The sequence below is a fragment of the Prosopis cineraria genome, unplaced genomic scaffold (assembly GCF_029017545.1).
Source record: "Prosopis cineraria cultivar Desert tree isolate PC_DT_omini unplaced genomic scaffold, ASM2901754v1 PC1, whole genome shotgun sequence".
Taxonomy (NCBI): Eukaryota; Viridiplantae; Streptophyta; class Magnoliopsida; order Fabales; family Fabaceae; genus Prosopis; species Prosopis cineraria.
Genome location: NW_026555332.1, coordinates 42,331,717 through 42,352,329, shown reverse-complemented (window position 1 = coordinate 42,352,329; position 20,613 = coordinate 42,331,717). Strand labels below are relative to the sequence as shown.

Here is a 20,613-nt window from a genome sequence, read left to right as displayed (position 1 = left end):
TTAAGTACATAAATCTTGCCCTTAATTTTATACGGTACTATCATTTTAAATAAAAATTAAATTATATTTTTATCAAAGAAATGAGTATTATTTTTAAGGATATTTTGATAATTGGCTTCAAGAAAAATTTACATTTATGGATATTTTTATAATAGAAAAAAAAAAGCTGTGCAGTTTAAATTTAAAGTTTGAGAAAACATAATTTTAAACGCCTGCACTATTTTTTCAGTATTTTAAAGTTATATTTTTCCTTAAATTTTAAACAAAGGAGTATGAAGTAATGTATCATTTTCCTCTATTAACCGTCAGATTAACAAAATCAATAGAATACAATAATACATGCGATATCTAATAATCAATAACGTCGCAGATAAAACTCGTAGCCGAAGGAAGGTGGAAGAGTTTCAGAAGCGAAGCATTTTCGCTGTTTTCTTTCTTACAATGAAAAGCAAGGGCCTCTCTCTGAACTCTCCATCGATTACTTCTTAAATGAGAAAAGTAATCATACGACATGATTAAAGTATCGTCATCAGGAAAATATGAATGACAAAGGCTGAATCTGCAGGGGAATAAAGCACCAGCAGCAGTAGGGAGCAATATTCAAGCAAGCTACTCATACTTTATAAGCCAACATTAGAGAGCAAAGGATCAGAAAGACAGAGACACTACATTTTTTCACGTCGCCAAACGCATCCAGCCCCACACCGCACCCCCAACTTTTCCCATGTCTTGTCTTGTTCGTTTTCTTTTTTTTCTTACACAAAGTTCATTCCTTGACAAAGTTTCGGGGATTTTCGGGGTCAATTCTGATATCAGACAAATAGTGATTATACAAAGTGGAGAGAATTTGATATGAAAAGTTAGACCCACAAGCGGAGGTCCCATTGCAACAGGATAATAGGGGAAAAAGAAAAAGGGAAATAGAAAATTAGCAAAAAGTTGCCCCCTCTTTTCGTTTGTTTTATGTACCCTTTCACTTTTTTTTCCTGTCTTTTCCTTTCTTTTCGATATGAGGAATAGCTAAATGCCCACAAGAAAAAAGATTTCATTGATGAAATGAATAGAATGCCAACAATGTACATGGGCCATTACTGCTAAAGCATTGTTTGGCTGCTAAAAAGGGTTAGCATTAAAAGAATTCAAAATCCAAGTATGGACCGGAGGAGGACCTGTCTGAATCAGTAGCAGCAGCACCTTTTTCATTAGGAGGCAATGAAGGTGACTTGGACGTCTGATTCATAAATGAAAGATCGAGTGGTTTTGGGATCTCAGGGGGATGGATGCTGCGAATGAGAGCCCAATTAATACCTTCAAAGAAAGGATGTTGTTTGATCTCCGTGGCTCCTCTCTTGAATCCAAGTCTCTTCTGCGGGTCCTTCACGAGCAATCCTCTTATCAAATCCTTCGCAGCAAAACTGATGCTTGATCCCTCAGGAAACTTAAGACTCTGACCCACAACATTGAACAACGTTTCTCGATTCCCATTGCCTTTAAATGGGGTCCTCCCAAACAACAATTCATACAGGAAAATACCAAATGTCCACCAATCCACTGCACTTCCATGACCATCACCTCTTATAATTTCAGGAGCTAGATATTCATGAGTCCCAACAAATGACATAGAGCGAGCATTAGTTGGTTCCGCAATTAGCATTGGGAATGAGTCTGAATTCGCTGAACTGTGCTTTTCACTCTTTCGTTTGGTCTTTTTTGAGTTGAAGAAACGCGGCTTGAAGCAAGATGGCTGCAAGCACGAAGGCTCCACGCAAACGGGTAATTTGCAGGGTGGATCGATGCATGAAGATGGCTGGATGCAGTAGGAGGATATCTGACAAGATGGTTCTTTGCTGGACTGAACAAGTGTGGGACTTACACAGCATCTTAATGACAAGTCAAAATCAGAGAGCATGATATGCCCATCTTCTCTTACCAGTACATTTTCTGGCTTCAAGTCTCTGTACACCACTCCCATCATGTGTAGATACTCCAGAGCGAGAAGCACTTCAGAAGCGTAAAATCTGCAAAAAGAAAACGAAGCAATGGGAAATCAGGTTCAAAAACTTTGAGCCTAAAACTAAAAGCATTCCAGTGTAAGTAGAAGTTGACAACCGCACTGTGAGAACCAAAACCTTTGATTTCCAGACAATCAGTTACTACATGCTAAATCATGCAAATAGCAAAACATCAACATCAGGCGGTGACTAAAATAACTAGTAATGATTGGCTACAGGATCGAGCTGCTTTTACTGAAGAGTCTGCTGTTCCTGTTCTAAAAGCAATGGATTATGCAGGAGAGCTGTGATGAACCAACCAGTGAAATAAACCTATATGTCCTTCCCCAGCTTGATGCCTCTTACTCATAAAAGATGAGAGAAATAGAAGCTTAAAAAAATTAACCAAGAAAAAAGGCATACTTCTTTGGACTATGGAACACATTTCCCTTCCAATCTTCAACCTAGTCTTTCTAACAGAACACTCTGCTCTTCAACAACACGAAGCTTGATTGATTCTTCACATCATTAAGAAGCAAAGTAAACAGGATAAGGAGCATTAGTGTTAAGTAATTGTGCTATTATACTAACCTGGCAGCTTGCTCTGTGAAATGCTTGCCTTGCTGCCGCTGGCGGAGGGTATGGAGATCCCCACCACTGCAAAACTCCATGAGCAAGCAAGAGAACTTCTCAGTCTCAAAATGAGAATAAAGGGAGGGAAGGAAAGGATGGTCCAATAAACCCAAAATGTCTCTCTCAGTCTGAGCTCTGGCCAATTTCTTCCTTCCAGCCAACGTGCCCTTATCCATAACCTTCATCGCAAACAAACAACCCATCCCTCTGAGCTCAGCCAAATACACACTCCCAATATCCCCAAAACCCAGCTTTTTCAACAGTCTGAAATGCCCCAACCCCAATTCCCCATCTTTCCCCTTCACACATTGTATCGCGTCCCACCTTATGTCGCTGCCCTTGTGAGGCTTCGAAGGGCTAGTGCTCCTAAAACTACCCTCGCTGGCTTCGCAATCCGTCATAGATTCAGTGCTCCTCTGAGTCTCAACGTTGCTACAACTACTACACATACTAATACTCGCACTGCCACTAACATTGAGGTCCCGGAGGCTGCCAGCAATAGCAGATTCAGCATCATTGTGGTCAGCATTCTCGGGTGGAGGCTTGTCCATGGATCTGCGAAGGGTTCGTTCAATGGAGGAAGTGAGAGAGACACAGAGGAAGGTTTGGTTAAAAGCGGCTTCGGTCAAGTTGGTGGGGGTGTGTGACCGAGGCGGTCAAAGAGAGAGCGAGTGGGACGCGGGCGCGAAGGAGCTGAACATGGGGACCCAAAAGGAAGGGTAAAAATTAATAACTTAAAAAAAAAAAACACACACACACACACGCACACACGAGTTCAAATTTGAAATGTGAAGGAGATGACTGAGATGAGATGATAGTATTGGATTGATGATACACCCGATGACTGTGTTGGGCTTTGAGACCGTCTCTCTTGCACAGTGCCAGAAAGTGTTACAGCTTAAGGACAAAAAATTACAGAGCAAGGGAGGGAGGGAGTGAGAGTGACCCTAATTACGAGGACGGCAAAAAAAAAAAAAAAGCGCCCTTCGGATTAAAAAAATGCTGCACTCTCACTCAGTCATTCAACCATTCGATACCGTTTCTTCTGGGTGTAGGCTAGGCGGAATTTGAAGCTCCTCCGCGACGCACATGACAACGGGGTTTATATTTTATTAACAGTGAATCGTGACCGTCCAGTGTCTAAGGATATGATCATCCCGGTTTGGTTGCGATAATGCAGCGCAGGGAACTCGCTCCAAACTCCAAAGCGCAGCTTTTTATTTATTTATTTATTACTTTAAGTCACAGGCACAGGGTGTAACCGAGAACGGAAGCAAAATACTCTACTGAAATAGAGTAATAGTTTAAAAATGCATGAATTTTGATTCCGTTGGATATTCCCGAGAACCACACATATCATACTATAGGGGTTAGTAAATTTGGACCCACCATAACAAAACTTGTCATGAATCAAGAAAAACAAATGGAGAAAGTCGTGAATCTCTGCACTTGCTGTGCTCTGAGTTTTGTTTTGATAAACTTCAACCTATTTATTGCGAAATAAAAAACTCAGTTGGCAACACATGTAAACCAGTTACTTTTACATTCGTAGCAATACTGCTTCGATAACTAGAAACATGAAACTTCATACGTTGCATCTTAGATGACGATCCCCTTTTTTTATTTGCTGTGCTCCCTCCCTCCACCCTATCCATGCGTGAATTTAGAGAGTCTCGCTTTTTTTGAATCTCAAATGTAAGAGACTAGGTCCGTTTGCTTATTCAAAAAAAAAAAATTGAATGGATTAAAAAATATAAAAATAATATGATCAAGAGATAGGGTAGCAAATTCATAAAGGGGAGGGATAATTCATTTTATAAAGTCGAGACTCATGATTTATAATATTTTTAAAGATTGTGATGATTTTCATATTTATAATATATATTAATAAATTGAAAAAACATAACTTTATATTCTTATATTTTATTCACATTTTACTATTGATTCTTATATTTTTTTATATTTTTAGTTCCTATACTTTTATTTTTTATTATTTTAGATCCCTTTAAAGTCTCTATATTTTGTTTATAAAAGAACTTAAAATAATAAAAAATAAAAATATAGGAATTAAAAATATAAAAAAATACAAAGATTAATAGCAAAACGTGAACAAAGTACAGTGAACTAAAGTTGTGTTTTTCCTAATGAATTTTATCGCGCTTATCATAAGAGAAAGGGTGATTTAATTTATTTTTATCTTGATTTTTTCAATCCATTCAATTTCATTCATTTTTAATGACCAATCAGGACCTAACGATCCATGTTTTCTTCATTTACTAAAAAGTTTATCTCATACCTTACATTAAAAGTAAATTAGTTTCAGGGTAAGGCTAAATATTTGGCATGTTAGCTCTCAGCCAGTTTCCTTTATCTTCGTATATTCATTTCTTACCTATAGGATCAAAAGGGTATTTTTTTTAACATTTAATGTAAAAGAATTCCAGTTGCCTTGTCATAATTTAGCTGGAGTATGCCAAATCATGGCTGGAATAAAAAATTGTAAAGTTCTTTTACTTTTTGGTTTAATTCTTGAATTTTAATTCAGTACAATCTAATTCTCGTAATTTATTGAGTTGATGAATTATAAAAATTGAGTGTGTAATTTATATCTTAAAAGGTAGAGGTTGAAATCCACGTTGATGCGAATGGCCAGTAATAAATTGTGAGTCTTTATGTAAGTTCTTTTGCAAACCGTGAAATATATCTTAATCCTAATAAACTATGAAACCAGACGCAACTTAATTTTTCCCCTTGCTTGACAAAGTCTAACTAGTATCTCGTAGGTCATGTTAGAATAGCTCGTAGCCGGAGGTGAAGTGTAATACATAAATCAAATTCATTGTCTGTGGCCTTGTGCCACAGTGGCACGAATACCCTCCCCAGGGTGTAGGTTCACGCCCAGACTGCGCAATTTGCGGCAGGGTGTGTGAGTTTCCTTTTCACTGAGAATGAGTGTAAATATGGCTGGGTGAGTGGGTATATTTGGGTAATTGTCTCCCTACCAAAAAAATAAAACCAAATTCATTTATACAATATCAACTATATATATAAAATTAGTCATTTAACATTATGAAATGTAAAATCTACCTATCTACATGTATCTATCAATCAATCAATTAATATTTTGTTCCACGGATTAATAAATATTAATCCATTAACGTTTTGAATTTATCAGTCGATTGTAATGATTTTAACTAATGCATATGCGGAAAAAAGTTTTAAAAATACACACACGCACAGGCACACGATATCATAAGTTTCCCTGATTTCATTTCACGGATTAATGTCATCGATCGAATGATTCACTTTTGACCTCATCGTGGAGTCAGTCGATCGATTGTTCACCTCGTAATAAAGCAAAAGCCTCGCACTGCCTCATTCTGGTGTGCACGCGTCAACTTCTGTGCTGCCCCTTCCCTTATCTTGGGTCTGATAGCTATAAACACAAGCAATGACAATGCTTGAAGGCCAACATAACCATCATCAATTCGCTCTTCTTCCTTTTCCCCAAAGAATATCCTCACCAAATTAATCTTAAAGTACACTTAAAGAAAAAACTCAGCTTACTTCTTGACTGTCTGCTATATATACACGCACCCCCAATTGCCATTAACTAAATTGCGTTAATCAGAATCAGATAGTGCAATGCCGTTGCCCCAGTCCATTGCTGCTTTCTTGATCTTCATAACATGGCTTTCCATTTTACATGGTATTTGAATTCCAAACTATTCGATCATCTCTTGCAGCGCTTATATAGAAGTTAGTTCATGGATACTTTACATGTATACATACATCAAGTGGGAGATAAGAATATATGTGCAGATTAGTGTGATCCTCAAAATATTTATTGCTTGTACGTGTTGTGTGTGTGGGTGTATACAGGTCATATAGCGGGGGCACACGTTGTCGTGTTCTACGTACATAACAAATGCTCATTTCCAATATGGCCGGCGACTGCACCGAACAATGGCCAGCCAGTCATAGCCGAGGGTGGATTCTACCTTCCTCCGGGTGAGACCCACCGCATCGTGGCTCCATGGTCATGGAGCGGCCGTATCTGGGCCCGAACCGGCTGCAACTTTGACGGTAACTGGAAACCCGCCTGCGAAACTGGAGATTGCGACGGAAGGCTAGCCTGCAACGGCCTTATAGGCACTCCTCCGGTAACACTAGTCCAAGTGTCGCTTCAAGGTGACAAAGGCAAGCCCAATTTCTACGACGTGAGCCTCGTGGACGGCTATAACATCCCTGTCTCGATCACGTCAAGAGTAATGAACCCGAAATGCACCATCCAGGGGTGCTCGAAAGATCTCAGGAGGTGGTGCCCGCCGGAGCTTGCGGTGTTGAACTATGAAGGAGAGGTCGTGGCGTGCAAGAGCGCTTGCTTGGCCTTTGAGAACGACAGGTTCTGCTGCAGAAACGAATTTGGGAGGCCGGAGAAATGCAAGCCCAACGTGTACTCCAACATTTTCAAAGAAGCATGTCCATTTTATTATAGCTACGCCTTCGATGATCCTCCTCCGTTAGCGAGCTGTGCGTCGTCTGAGTATATCGTAACGTTCTGTCCTTCAGGGTGGGGTTCCCAGGAGCAATCTCACGACATCATTTCTACGTAGAAATTGACTTCTTCTTGCTTGAATTTATCGATACCAGGCAACAATAACGGTTTACTGTTGAATTCTGTTGGCAATTTGGCATGTTGTTTATTATTTGTACGAGGCGTGAATCTCTCCCACCAGCGTACACAAAAAGCGGGCAAGACTAGGTTAGTTATTAGCCCGACGTCAAACCCTGCATACTAAGACCAAGCCCAGGCCAATTTGGTATAAAAAAATGAGTTAAGGTATAATTTTATTTTTAAATTATTTTTAAATAAGTAATATTATTTTTAAATTATTTATTGTAGTAATATTATCCTCGTCATTTAAACCTCCATTATTATAGTTGATGGGATCATTTTTTGTGAATTAAGTTAGTAATTTTATTTTTAAATTATTTCAGAATGACAATTTGCCCTCATTGTTTTAAAAATCATAAATATCCATTAACTTTAACCAATAAAACCACCTTTCATTATCTTTCTCTAGCAATAATTTAAAAACCAAATTCAACAAGATAGTCAAACGGTCAACCGGAGCTAGGGGTGTTCAACCAAACCGTTGATCTAGTAGGCCGATTTTTACTTGATTTCAGATCTCTAGTTTAGTCCAAATTTAGTCTCGTTTACCTCGCTGTGTGTATGTTATTACAAATTTTTATTAGTTTTAATTGATTTTATGATTTTTTTTCTTTCATTGATGGTACTTAATAAATTACCTAGTTGTTAACTCCTATCTTGATGCTTCATATAAGTTGAAGAGATGTCAAGGTCCCGAACATTCTTTGATATATTATTCGAGGATTTTGTGCGTAATTGGATGGACTAGCAGTAGCACCTCTGCTAACGATGACGTTTTTACATCTACACATCTATACAAGTTCATATTATTCGTAAGTTAATTAGCATGTTAATTTCTTGATCCTTACTGTGTCACTCTAGAATTATATGCAATTGTCTTGGAAAAAAATTCATAGAATTCCAACATGTTTTTTTTTGTTGAAAAAAAACCTTTGACATTCCAATTGAAATTTTTCTTCACATTATTTTTCAATGCATTTTTTTATTCAAATATTTTTAGCAAATTTGAAATTAGCTTTTTCTATCATAAACATCTTTTCTGTAACCCATTCTCTCTCACGCATAGTCATGAAATCTTGGTCACCTCCCTTTTATTGCATGAAGTTCAAGATATATAATACTCATTAGACCTTTTTAATCGTTAATTAAAATAATAATATTTTTATTCAAAGACGCAGGAGATTTTTCTCTTCATACTTATGTTCCTTTTTATAAAAAATTAGACACACTCAGTTTTTCATTACCAAGAAAAGTAAGTAAATCTAATTATTAGCCCTATAGAGAAACTGATCAAGTGGGCTCATTTATCATATTTTCTCTTTAATAGTTCCAGAATTGCATACCCAAAAATTTCTTATAAATATGAAGGGAGTGAGTATAAAATACCAAAATTTCCCATCCAATTTCATTTAACTTTAATATTGCCTGGTATAAGTTGGCAGAGACTAGAGAATGTAAAATCAGACAATAAAAATGTGCTACGAGCAAGAAAGTTTCACCACCGGCCCAAATAAATAAGCCCTTTCTTACTTCAATACAGCACCAGCGGCCCGGTAAGTAAAAAAACTAATCCTTTCTTCCATCGTCATTTTGCCGATTCCAAGGCTAAGAATACCATCAAGCATGGTGTGTGTTTAATTTTTAATTTATTAAAAGTTAATTTGATAAAAATTTAATTAGCAGAAATCAGTTAAGTGGAAGTTAATTATTACAATAAAATTTATATTTTGATACGTTTTTTTAAAAATCAGTTTGACAAAATAAAAATTATTTAGATTAATAAAAATGCATGCTTTTAAAATATATTTTTAGATATACAATGACTAGAAAGGTATTTATTTATAAAAAAGTACAAATTTTTTATCATACACCTATAATATATTAAAAATGTTTAAAAAATATCAAAAGAATTAAAATAGCATAAAATTTAAGATGTTAAATAATAAGAATACAAAATATATAATTTAATATTGAAAAAATTGTGTAATAAATAGTTCAACATTCATTGATATTAAATAATTACATGATTAACGATCCGATCTATAATATACAATTTGATTTCTAATAGAATTTTAAACTCTATTCGTCTCTCTATCAGAAATCACCTTCAAAAGTGCATTTAAAATTGATGATAAAAATGCATGCTCATCATTATCATAATTAGTGTCTAAAGTTATGTGGACCCAAGGGTATCATGGTCATTTAAAAAATTAGGTATCTAATTATTCTCTTCATAATTGCTCCTAACTTATTTAACATTTGAAATGAACTTTGAAATTCACTAAAAAATAAAATTTCAAAATCTACAATTCAAACCCATTTCAACCAACTTTTAAAAAGTTATGTTCCTCCCTAAAAAATTACTCAAATAACTTTTAACATCTCAAAAGTTTAAATATTCATTTTAAATGTTAAATGGGTAAAAACCAAATGCACCCTTAGTCTGTTTTAATATTTTTGATTATTAAATATTATTATTTTAATCAAATCATAAACTTTTATTTTTATCTAATTTTATAATAGTAAAGTAATATTAGCCAACCTCATGGTTCTCAAGAAATAATAGTTAACATCTTAGTAATTTTGTTAAAAAAAGTTGACTTTTCAATTATACCTTTCATTAAAATTAACGATCACTTTAAAATTTGTCTATGAATTACTCCTTTTATATATATATATATATAAATTACATCACATAATTTAAGAAAAATAATTAATTATAATAATTATATTTAAAAATAAAATAAATTGATTAAAATATCCTGTGTTAATCAACATAAGCATGCATAAATTATTTTTGTTAATATAAATTATGAGGGATGATTTAAAAAATGTATAATAAATACTAATTAAAATAAGTGATTTTACTTATAAAAAAATATAAATCAAAAGTGATAGTTTTTTAATAATAAAAAAAAATGAAAAAAAGTATAATTTAAAGCAATTAAAAATGGATAATATCAAAAAAAATCATTAAATCTTTGCTTTATATTTATAATTTTTTATTTTGGACCAGCGGCCTTATATTCATAATCGAATGGAGTTTTAAATGAACTATTGATCATTGGGCTTCTTTTTGACCCAAAAAGATCGTTTTTTAGCGGTTGCGAGCTTCCGTTTCAATTAGGGTTTCCATGCTCGAGCCTCTAGACACTTCGCCTCCTAAAGCGGCAGCTGCTATATACGTGGCTTCAGCATTCAGAGCAGTTGCGTCCGAGCTCACCTCCAGCTGACCTCTGACTCTTTTTGCTCGTTCATGTTTCAGATATCTTATTCCTGTGTGGTGTTTTCTTCGTAAAGCATCTCATCTTCTCTTTGTTGTGATGTTTATTCGAGTTTCGGTTTCTACTTATGCCTCTAGAAAATTGAATCACAATCTCTGATGAGAAAACTGCAACAATATGATGGATAAACTCCATGATTCGTTGTATTTAAGTCTCTGATGATTGGTTTATCTCTATTTTTCTTTTTTGTTTTAAATTCTTCTCTATTTCTACTGAAAAACTTCGTAAATCTCCACCGAAGAGATATGATGATTTATATATTGGTCCGTGTTTCTGAATCACCGTGACCGACAACTACATAACCATTTTCTGATCTCTCTCTGCAAACGTTCCTTCTTTGTTGGCTCTTTCATCAATTTCCTTTTTGTTAGTTGTCAGTGAAGAAATTCTGAGATCCTCAGCGGCCGGTGCTCTGTGATTACTTGCCTTTGGCAATATACGCTATTCCGATTCAGAAATGAGCGGAAAGTTTTTTAGTTACTAATGAGCGCAGCGGCTACCTTGGTTACTCGACTTTTGGAAAAAAATTGTTATACATATATGTTTGATTCATCTAATCTTTTTTTTTTTAAATGAAATTTCTGATATATTGTTCCAATCGTGCTGTTTTTCTATTTGGCGGCGGTGATGAATTTAGAATGAACTCACATGTCAGACTTCGGAGATTTTCTAAATCAATGAGATTGACCATTCTAAATTTACTGAGCTTAAGTCTGTGTATTTATCTTTGAATTTAACTAGACATATTTGAATATGAATTTTCCTAAGAAAGATTTGTTGATGATGGGGATCCATTCTAGTGGGATAGTAGTGTTCCATTGTAGCTAACTATTCTGCCGTGATGAATTTAGAATCAATTCACATGTCAGACTTCAGAGATTTTCAAAATCAATGAGAATGACAATTCTAAATTTGCTGAGCAGAATTTTGATTCCCCTCCTTGTAAAAAGTAGTGATGGCAAGAGCTTCCTGAGGAATCTCATGTGCTTTGAAGTGTCGAGTAGATTTCCAATAAAAGCTGCTGGATTTGTCTGCTGGTTGGATTCGCATGCTACTTCAAATTTTAAACACAATTTAGGTCAGATGTGCACCAGGATGTTTTAAATTTATATATTATTTTATATTTATTAAAATAAAAAATTATAAAAACTATTTAAAAATTTTTTATATGGTATACATTTAATTTGATTCGTTTAAATTTAATATTAAAAATTCTTATAAATTAAAAATCTTGATTTGTGATGAACACTGAAATGAAAAGGGGGGTGTATGATAGAATTGTATGAGCTAAATCCATAACGCGCACAACTAATACCAACCACTACCACATTATTGTCACGATGTCTGGATGCCCTCTAAAAAGTAACTAGAGGTATAAGAAGATGGAACATCGTCTCTAAAAAGTAACTAGAGGTATAAGAAGATGGAACAACGTCCTCCAACGTCATTATGCACTGTGGCCCATTCCCCTACAGTAGTTGTGAGAAGTGGAGGTCATAGTTCAGACTACAGCATTCATGGCTGCATGATACTTGTTAAATCACCTTTGCCACTCTCCATTAAGCCATCACTGACATTAACCAAAGATTATTTATCTGTGAGCATATCATATAGCACTTTGAGATGAAGGGCCGATTGCAATGGCTTCTTAAGCTGAATCTCTTTGGCCGTGCACTTGAGAAAGTAAACACTTTGATCTAAATTATAAATCCTGGAAATTCTAATTTTGGTTGAGAAACATTTCTAATTATTTATACTTAATGAAACAAGAGTGTGTAAATCCTTGTTGGAGTTATTATGCACAAACTTTCACATTTGATTTTTTTTAAAGAAAAACGTAACTTTAGATTTTTATGCGTTTTATTATTGGTCCGGTGTTTTTAACTTCTATACTCTTATTTTTTATTGTTTTAGGTCTAAAACAAAAGTACATAAATCAAAAACACTGAAAATAAGTATAAAAATTAATAATAAAATGTGAGCAAAATATAAAGATCTAAAATTATATTTTCTTTTTCAAATAAAAAGATCAATAATAACTTTCACATTAGATTTAAAGTACAGCTTGGATGGCTAATACTACAAATATCAAATCATGTGACAAGACTTGGTCTCGGCTTCAAGGCATTTTTGCATTTGAGGGTTGCATTTATACAAAAACTCATGAAATTTTTCTATGGCAAGAAATGTAAACTGCAAAATCCCTGCTTCTGGGGTTGGGTAATTTCAGGCAATTGATATACTGCTGATTACTCAACTACAGCCAACAATGCTATTCAGTGATTGAAATCTACCGTGATGACCTGGGTATTTCATCATGCCAGACGACTTAAAAAGTAATCTCCAAATGCCTAGATTTTGGGCATTTTAAAGTACTGCAACAAGAGAAACAAGTAGTTTACAATCTAATTTCATTCTTTTTTACACGCACAAATACATGTATAACTCACTAAAATTAAACGAAGGGCGTGTTTTATTTTATTTTTATAAGGAAAACAAGCATGAATCTTTTGGTGGTTGCCAACATGTTCAGATCAATTGAAAAACTTTTGAAATCATTTGTAGGGTTCAATGGTTCATGCTGGGGACTTTCAATTGGGAATTTAAAAATTGGTGTCAGCATTGTAAAAAGAATCTCAGAACCTTATGTCGTAGAGTTCTTGTCCCTCTTTAACTTTATGTGAACTTTAAATCCTTTTTATATTTTGTTTTGTACTGATTTCAAAAGAAAATAAGAATCTTGAATTAATTATAGTCAAGAGCAGGCATTATATTCCCTCAGAAGTCAAAACTCTTGGTCATATATCGATATCAATGGTCTACTTTCTCATTTTGCAGTTTTAGCATCAAATTTGACATAAGTGTGTCTTTCAACTGATATCTCCTTCACCGATTACATCCACTAATACACGCTATTCTTCTTCTTGTTTTTTTTTTTAATTGAAAGGGCAAGCACAAAGCTTGAAAATAGAAAGATTAGTATAGGCTACATTCAGCCCATCCTGATGCAGATAAATGACACAACCAATAGGGGGCTTTAGGAATAAAAGTGATTGCAGGTCCAAAGCCGTGACCTTCTTGAACCAAAAGGTCAATAGATTGTAATACTTCTCTATAAGCGTGATGCATTTCCACATCAATATTATCATAAACCAGCTCTCGAACAGTATGGATCACTACTCTACGGGGATGATTAGGTCCACCATCTCTTAGAATCATGTGAATTGCCCGTAAGGAATCAAAGTAGAGTCGTATCCTAGAGTATCCAAGTTGCTTGCAAGCGGTCAAACCTGTGTGGATAGCTAACATCTCTGCAATGGTTACCAGAACATCACCAATTTCATGGTTGAAGGCATGTAACCATTCCCCTTTGGAGTTTCTTATCAAGCTCCACAAGCAGCATGGTTCCATAGGTTAATGGAGGCAACTACATCAACTCTAACAAAGTCATCTAGTAGCGGATGCCAAGTGTGCTTGCTTGAGACATTTTCAAGAAAAATGATGTGAAAAATGTTGCATATTGGTTTGTATTAATCAAACATTTCCCCATCTCTTGCCAGTGGGCACTCATGGAGTGTATGAATTACACTCTCCCCACTTTTGCACTCGAAAGGATAATCTCTTATGAGAGGAAGATCCTATATTAGCTTTGAGAGAGTTTGTGGGGAGTTTTCCTTAAAAAGCCTGACAAAGTAAGAACTTGAAATTTTCTGGGATACATCAGCTCCTAATACACGCTCTTCTATATTAGGACTAGGACCAACTTCTGATGCCATAAGCAGGATGATGTAAAGTGTAAATCAATTTTAATGGGCAGATAACAATCGGTTCATTTGATTTCTCAGTAAAATCATTTCGATGATTATTTATATTCTTCTTGTTTTGTTTTTTTAATGACAAGAGAAGAGACAAACTAGGGGACCGATAATAGGAAAGATCAGATCCCCAAAAAAAAAAAAAACAATCATATAGAAGATCTAGTGACAGTGTAGCAACCATAAGTTGCAGTTGCAAGAAACTATAAAAGATATATAGCACTTCATCATAAATATATGGCATGCGAGCTAACAAGATGTCTGTTGGGTACAATTTATATGGTATAATATAAATATAAAATCATCGTAGATTCTTAGCTTCATCTATTGGTTGTCCGACGAAGACTATGAATTGATAGATGATCAATATGATAATGTTGTGGTTGTCTCTGTTCCACTACCATCCCCTGTTTTTAGCTTGCCTTTGCCCTCTTTGACAACGTATTGAAGGAAATATATTGCCCTTTCAAATTTTAATGGCAGGAAGTTGATTGTTTGAAGTTTCTTTTAAATCGATTGGACAATGATGACATCTTCGTTAAAAGAAGATTCGACGGCGATCGCATTTTAGAGGTCAGATGGTGAGAATTGTCGTGAATGATAAAGGTAATAATTATATTACTGGTGTAGAAAACGAAAACAATATAAGGGCCTTCTAAGATTTAACAGAAACTTCAACTCCAATTTATTTTGATATTCAACTAATAATTAATTGTTCTTTTTATCAAAAGAAAAATAAAGTGATGACTTCATCCCCTTCGAGTCTTGTGTTTGATTCCCCCAAAATATATGAGCAAGAAATGTATGAATCATGTCACAAAGGCATCACCTTTCCACCATAACCCACGCAAGCGCGCATGGTTTTACATATTCTATTTGGATATGGATCATGTGCGGTAATAAAGTGTGCAGTGGCTGCGAGGTAAAACATCCTGACGGTAAGTTTTGATCTAACGGCTGGTAAGAGATAAATGTATGAAAAAGCTTTTCATTTACAAAACACACAATCATACTTTATTTAAAATAAAAATTTATAAAAAATTATAATATTTTTAATAAATATGTTAATCACTGATTTAGACAATATAAATTTTATCTAGATAGTTCAGTTTAATATTATTTTTTTATTTTTTAATGATTTAACTATTTAGATATACTTTGAATAGTTTAAATTTGAATATTAATTTTTTTATAATCTATAATATTAATAATAAGATAGAGGAGTATCTTATTTTAACAATATTTTTTAATAAAAAGGCTAATAACCTCTAAATGAGGAGATATGACCATTTAAAAAAAATATTTTTTTTTTGGCAAATGAGGAGCTTTTTTATACATCTATCTCTAATCAGTTATTAGATCAAAACTTATAGTCAGGATATTTTACTTTCCAACCACTGCACACTTTATTACTGCACATGATTCATATCCATTCTATTTCCCTTTCAGCCTGAAGCACTATTAGTTAAATGCAAGCCTATCACAAAGAAATATCTACTTCATCTAATTAAATTCCTCATGCATGAACTTACCATCTTGTCTCCTAGTAATATGTACCCAAACAAACGCATCAATAAAAAACATTGAATATGTGAGTTTGCTTAAATCCCTTTGCTCGATCAAGTAACTTTGTCATTGTCCTACACAACCTTTCGATGGAGCAGCCGGCTCTAAATTGTGTCGGAAAGTGCCAAATATCTTGTATAGTTTAGTTGACTCTTCCTTTAACTCAGCGGCTAAGGAAGCTCAAATCAATGAAGCCTCGTCTTGACAATTGGGTGTCACATTTCACACACGAACCGCACGCTTCTGGCTGGCTCGGGCCCATCACCTATTCACCGACCTAAAGGAATGAAGACAAAAACTCACAGTCATTTTTGATTTATTTATATATTTTCGTAATTTTATTTCCGACACAAGGATAGATAAACGCAGTGATAAGGGAAGCAGTGTCTAATGAACGCGCAGTCGCGTATCCCTCTTCTCCTATATATCTCTGGATGCGGCATCGAGAGAAAGAAACAGGGATTGAAAGATGAAATCTGGAGAAATGTTTGCTTCAGTAGGATCCATAATCGCTTCCTTCATGTTCGTCTGGGCTATGTTTCAACAGTATTTCCCCTTCCAACTTCGAAACCAGATCGAGAAATACTCTCAGAGGCTGGTCACCTTGGTGTACCCTTACATCCAAATCACATTCCACGAGCTCACCGGCGAGCGGCTCATGCGCAGCGAAGCCTACTCCGCCATCGAGAACTACCTCAGCTCACGCGCCTCCACTCAAGCCAAGCGTCTCAAAGCCGACATAGGGAAGAACAATCACTCTCTCGTGCTGAGCATGGACGACCACGAAGAAGTTGCCGAGGATTTCAGAGGTGTTAAGCTTTGGTGGGCTTCTGGCAAGAACATCTCCAAATCGCAGTCTCTTTCGTTCCACCCCGTGACCGATGAGAAAAGGTACTACAAGCTCACTTTTCATAAACGACACAGAGATTTGATTCTGGGGACGTATTTGAATTATGTGATGAAGGAGGGGAAGGCTATTAAGGTGAAGAACAGGCAGAGGAAGCTTTACACCAATAACGGGTCATACTGGAGCCATGTCGTTTTCGAGCACCCGGCGTCGTTTCAGACTTTAGCCATGGAGCCTGAGAAGAAGGAGGAAATCATTGATGATCTAATCACTTTCAGCAAGGCTGAGGAATTCTTTGCCAGAATTGGGAGGGCCTGGAAAAGGGGGTATTTGTTGTATGGTCCTCCGGGGACTGGGAAGTCCACGATGATCGCTGCCATGGCGAATCTGTTAGGCTATGATCTGTACGATTTAGAATTGACTGCCGTGAGGGATAACACTGAATTGAGGAAGCTGCTCATTGAAACGTCGAGCAAGTCTATAATTGTGATCGAGGATATAGATTGTTCGCTTGATTTGACTGGGCAGAGGAGGAAGAAGGAGAGAAAGGAGGAGGAAGAAGAGAATAAAGATCAAAGGCAAAGAGCAGCGGCAGGAGAAAAAGAGGCCAGAAGCAGTCAGGTCACTCTTTCTGGGCTTTTGAACTTCATTGATGGGTTATGGTCTGCTTGCGGAGGAGAAAGGCTCATAGTGTTCACCACAAATCATATAGAGAAACTCGATCCTGCGTTGATTCGAAAAGGAAGAATGGATAAGCACATAGAGCTGTCCTACTGTAGCTTCGAGGCGTTTAAGGTTCTTGCTACGAATTATCTCAGAATTGAATCCCACCATTTGTTTCCCAGAATCTCCGAACTGCTTGGAGATGTTAAAATCACACCAGCCGATGTAGCGGAGCACCTGATGCCCAAGTCTGCTTCGGGGATTCTGAGATTCAATTGAAGAGCCTGATTGAAGCTCTTGAATCGAGAAAGAATGAAGCTTTGGGCAAACAGGAATCTGATCGGACAGAACAATTCATGAGTCAAAATCAACAGGAAATTTCTAGGAAGGTGGATCATGGATGCAAAGGAAAGGCAACAGAAATGGATTGAAATGGGACAGTGATGCATTAAATAAGGATATAATTTTTGTCATGGTGAGCCTTAATTCAATAAATTCCTGGTGATATGACGCGGGGGCTAGACAATGGACAAAGTTGTGTTTTTATTTTTATTGTAATAATGAGAGAGTTGTTAGAGGATGGTCCCTCAAGATTGTGGGACTCAAAATCTCCACGTGGGATAATGATGTAAAGATGTGAAATTTGATTGAATGCGGGAGAATCTGTCGTGTGAAGGCGTTCGGTAATTTCCTTCTACTCGCAAGAATGCACTTCATTCAAAGATTCATGAATTGTACAGAGTGAAATGACGCCACACTTATGATTCATGATTTTTGAAATCCCATCATTCTGAAATAACTCTGCTACTCACTGGAAGGGATGTGAATGGTAGCAGTTTCGTAGGGCTAATACGTTTGTTGTCTGGAATTTGCTTAAAAATTTTGATTCTATGTATTAATCATCTTTTAAAAATATAATATGATTCACTTAATTGATGTGATTGTTTTATTTTAAATTAAAATTTTTAATCTAGCTATAAAAAGTAGGAGAGAGAAAGATATAAAAAATAATATTATATTACTTGTTTACTTTTTACTTTTTATTTAAAAATTATATTTAAAATTTCACTTAATTTGATTCTTTATATTTTTATTGTATTGATATTAATAAAATTAATATAAATAATTTATAAATAAGATTGGAGAGAGTATATCTATGTGATTATTTTTTTTCTTGTAAAAAATTTAGGCATCATGTTTAACTTCCTCCAGTCCTTTTGTAAAGTCATGTTAACTGCTTTTATGAGATTTAAAAAAATAGTCAAAATTAGTTAAAGTGTAAAAAAAATTATAATTTTTCAAAATAACCTTTTGATTAACATAGTAGTTCATTAGGAGAAACAGGTGATAGAAAGGAAAAGCCATTATTTAAGTTTGGGGAATTTTTTGAAATAAGTTATAAAAATTTCATTAAATTTTGCAAACAAACAGGATTTTATAAATAGATAGAAAGGGAGGAAGTTTTTGAATAAAATGGGCACTGGGCCGAAACATCACGCTAATTTAGAATTTGCCAAAACTGGCCGTCACTTCTAGGCCTCTGGCCATGTCTATTCAGAGTTAATATTGGGCTTTTTATGTAGCCGATGTTGGTATTATTGGGCCCTAGTTCATACATTCTAATTAGGCCAGAATTCTGAGTTTAGCAGAGATTCATCAAATTTTTGATACTGGGCCCACCAATTTTGTTCATTATATTCTAGCTACTTGTTATTGCTTTTTTTTTTTTCCTGATATGGCTATAAGATTATATTAAATTTAACCATTGTCGAGTCTAATTTGATATAGTTCTCCCAAAAATGATTCTAAACGTGTGTAGAGGGAGAAAACGTCTTTAAAAGAGATGCTCTAGTTAAATATAATAATATTCAAATCTAATTTAGTCAGGTAGCGATATAAAAAAAAAAAAAAACTCAAGAAGCATGCAAGTAAGCAAAAAGCTTCTTCTTCTTCTTTTTTTTTTTCACGACAAAAAAAAGGTTCATCCTTCAGTTTACCGCGTTCCTGTGATGTGAAAGAATGGTCGCAATGCGTCACTCATGTGTGAGGACCATACGTGGGAGACGACTACTTTGTCAAGAAAAATATGCAAAAGAGAAATGTATTGCCCACTCATTTCAATCCACATCACAGTCTGCTAATGGAGGATGGAACCTTGCTTCCACGATATTTGTTCAATTACTATTCTGCTCTGTCTAATCTTGTTGACAAGACTTCATCTAGTACCTCTCAATACAATGCCAGAATTTATATTTGTGGCTAATTTTCAATAATGCCCTAATCCCTCTTTATGGGGTGAAAATTTTCAAATAATAATATGAGATAATAAGATATGGGGGTATGGAATTAATTTGACCAGTTTTCACAAAGAAAATTTTAACTATTTTCAAAGAAAAGGGGAAAACACTTGGGAGGGGGGAAGCAGGGGATGCGTCCCTGCTTGCCAATAAGCTATTTCAATTAAGGGATAATTTTGAAAAGTAAAAATTTTGATCACTTAATTAATTTTAACTATTTTTTTAATTTTTAAAAGGTGAAAAGGATTGGAGGAAGTATTATATAAATGGCAATTACATTTTGCCCCGTCTTTGGTTCTTCAAAATGATTAAGCCCGGTCAAACATTGATTAATGCAAGTGGGGTTCGAAATAATTGTTTTGAATATAATGACAAAGAAAACGGAAAAGTAAAGGTCGGGGGAAACAACACGAATTGTTTTGCCCCATTATTTGCAGCAAGGCTAATACCGTAAACAGTGAGAGGCATTCTATTTTATTATATATTGATGTATTGATATTCACTAGGTGACATAAAGAGATATGACCATCTAAAAAAACATTTCCTCCATCTTTATATATAAAAAAATTTTAAAATATTTTTAATTTTTAAATATAAAAATTTATTAGCAACTTTTTTTAATAAATAAACCACTATATTTTTATTAAATTAAAAATAAAAAATAAATACTCTTATCAATTTATTTTAAAAAATTTATTTTTTATTCATAATAATTAAAAAATTGAAAAATTATTATATTTTTAATTACATAATTAATTTTTATTAATTTATATAATTTAATTAAAAATATTTTATACATAAAGATGGCGGGTGTATTTATTGTGTCTATGGGTGACAAG

General features: G+C 34.9%; 2 protein-coding genes, 5 non-coding genes and 1 pseudogene across 8 annotated transcripts; 7 read left to right on the top strand and 1 right to left on the bottom strand.

Moving 5' to 3' along the window:
* Window positions 1-1,025: 1,025 nt before the first annotated feature.
* Window positions 1,026-3,320, bottom strand: LOC129288645 (serine/threonine-protein kinase D6PKL2). Its single transcript, XM_054925328.1, has 2 exons — window positions 2,583-3,320; window positions 1,026-2,018 (listed from the first exon to the last, which is right to left on the bottom strand). Exons 1-2 carry the CDS (start codon window positions 3,173-3,175, stop codon window positions 1,130-1,132), a joined length of 1,482 nt encoding a protein of 493 aa, XP_054781303.1. The 5' UTR covers window positions 3,176-3,320; the 3' UTR covers window positions 1,026-1,129.
* A 2,932-nt stretch (window positions 3,321-6,252) lies between these two features.
* On the top strand, window positions 6,253-7,342 carry LOC129291542 (thaumatin-like protein). 2 transcript variants are annotated; one of them, XM_054928975.1, is made up of 2 exons: window positions 6,253-6,383; window positions 6,507-7,342. In XM_054928975.1, exons 1-2 carry the CDS (start codon window positions 6,314-6,316, stop codon window positions 7,238-7,240), a joined length of 804 nt encoding a protein of 267 aa, XP_054784950.1. In that variant the 5' UTR covers window positions 6,253-6,313; the 3' UTR covers window positions 7,241-7,342. The 2 variants fall into 2 exon arrangements, with proteins under 2 accessions (XP_054784950.1, XP_054784957.1); XM_054928982.1 differs by having other exon boundaries at window positions 6,257-6,333.
* A 3,334-nt stretch (window positions 7,343-10,676) lies between these two features.
* On the top strand, window positions 10,677-10,750 carry LOC129296951 (small nucleolar RNA Z199). Its single transcript, XR_008590064.1, has one exon. It is a non-coding gene; the product is annotated as a small nucleolar RNA Z199 (small nucleolar RNA).
* A 76-nt stretch (window positions 10,751-10,826) lies between these two features.
* LOC129296665 (small nucleolar RNA SNORD18) lies at window positions 10,827-10,903 on the top strand. The gene has a single exon (XR_008589861.1). It is a non-coding gene; the product is annotated as a small nucleolar RNA SNORD18 (small nucleolar RNA).
* A 91-nt stretch (window positions 10,904-10,994) lies between these two features.
* Window positions 10,995-11,076, top strand: LOC129296969 (small nucleolar RNA U54). Its single transcript, XR_008590067.1, has one exon. It is a non-coding gene; the product is annotated as a small nucleolar RNA U54 (small nucleolar RNA).
* Window positions 11,077-11,202: 126 nt separating this feature from the next.
* LOC129296990 (small nucleolar RNA R64/Z200 family) lies at window positions 11,203-11,296 on the top strand. The gene has a single exon (XR_008590075.1). It is a non-coding gene; the product is annotated as a small nucleolar RNA R64/Z200 family (small nucleolar RNA).
* A 120-nt stretch (window positions 11,297-11,416) lies between these two features.
* On the top strand, window positions 11,417-11,512 carry LOC129296984 (small nucleolar RNA R64/Z200 family). The gene has a single exon (XR_008590074.1). It is a non-coding gene; the product is annotated as a small nucleolar RNA R64/Z200 family (small nucleolar RNA).
* Window positions 11,513-16,335: 4,823 nt separating this feature from the next.
* LOC129294395 (AAA-ATPase ASD, mitochondrial-like) lies at window positions 16,336-18,327 on the top strand (annotated as a pseudogene).
* The last annotated feature ends 2,286 nt before the right edge of the window (window positions 18,328-20,613 follow it).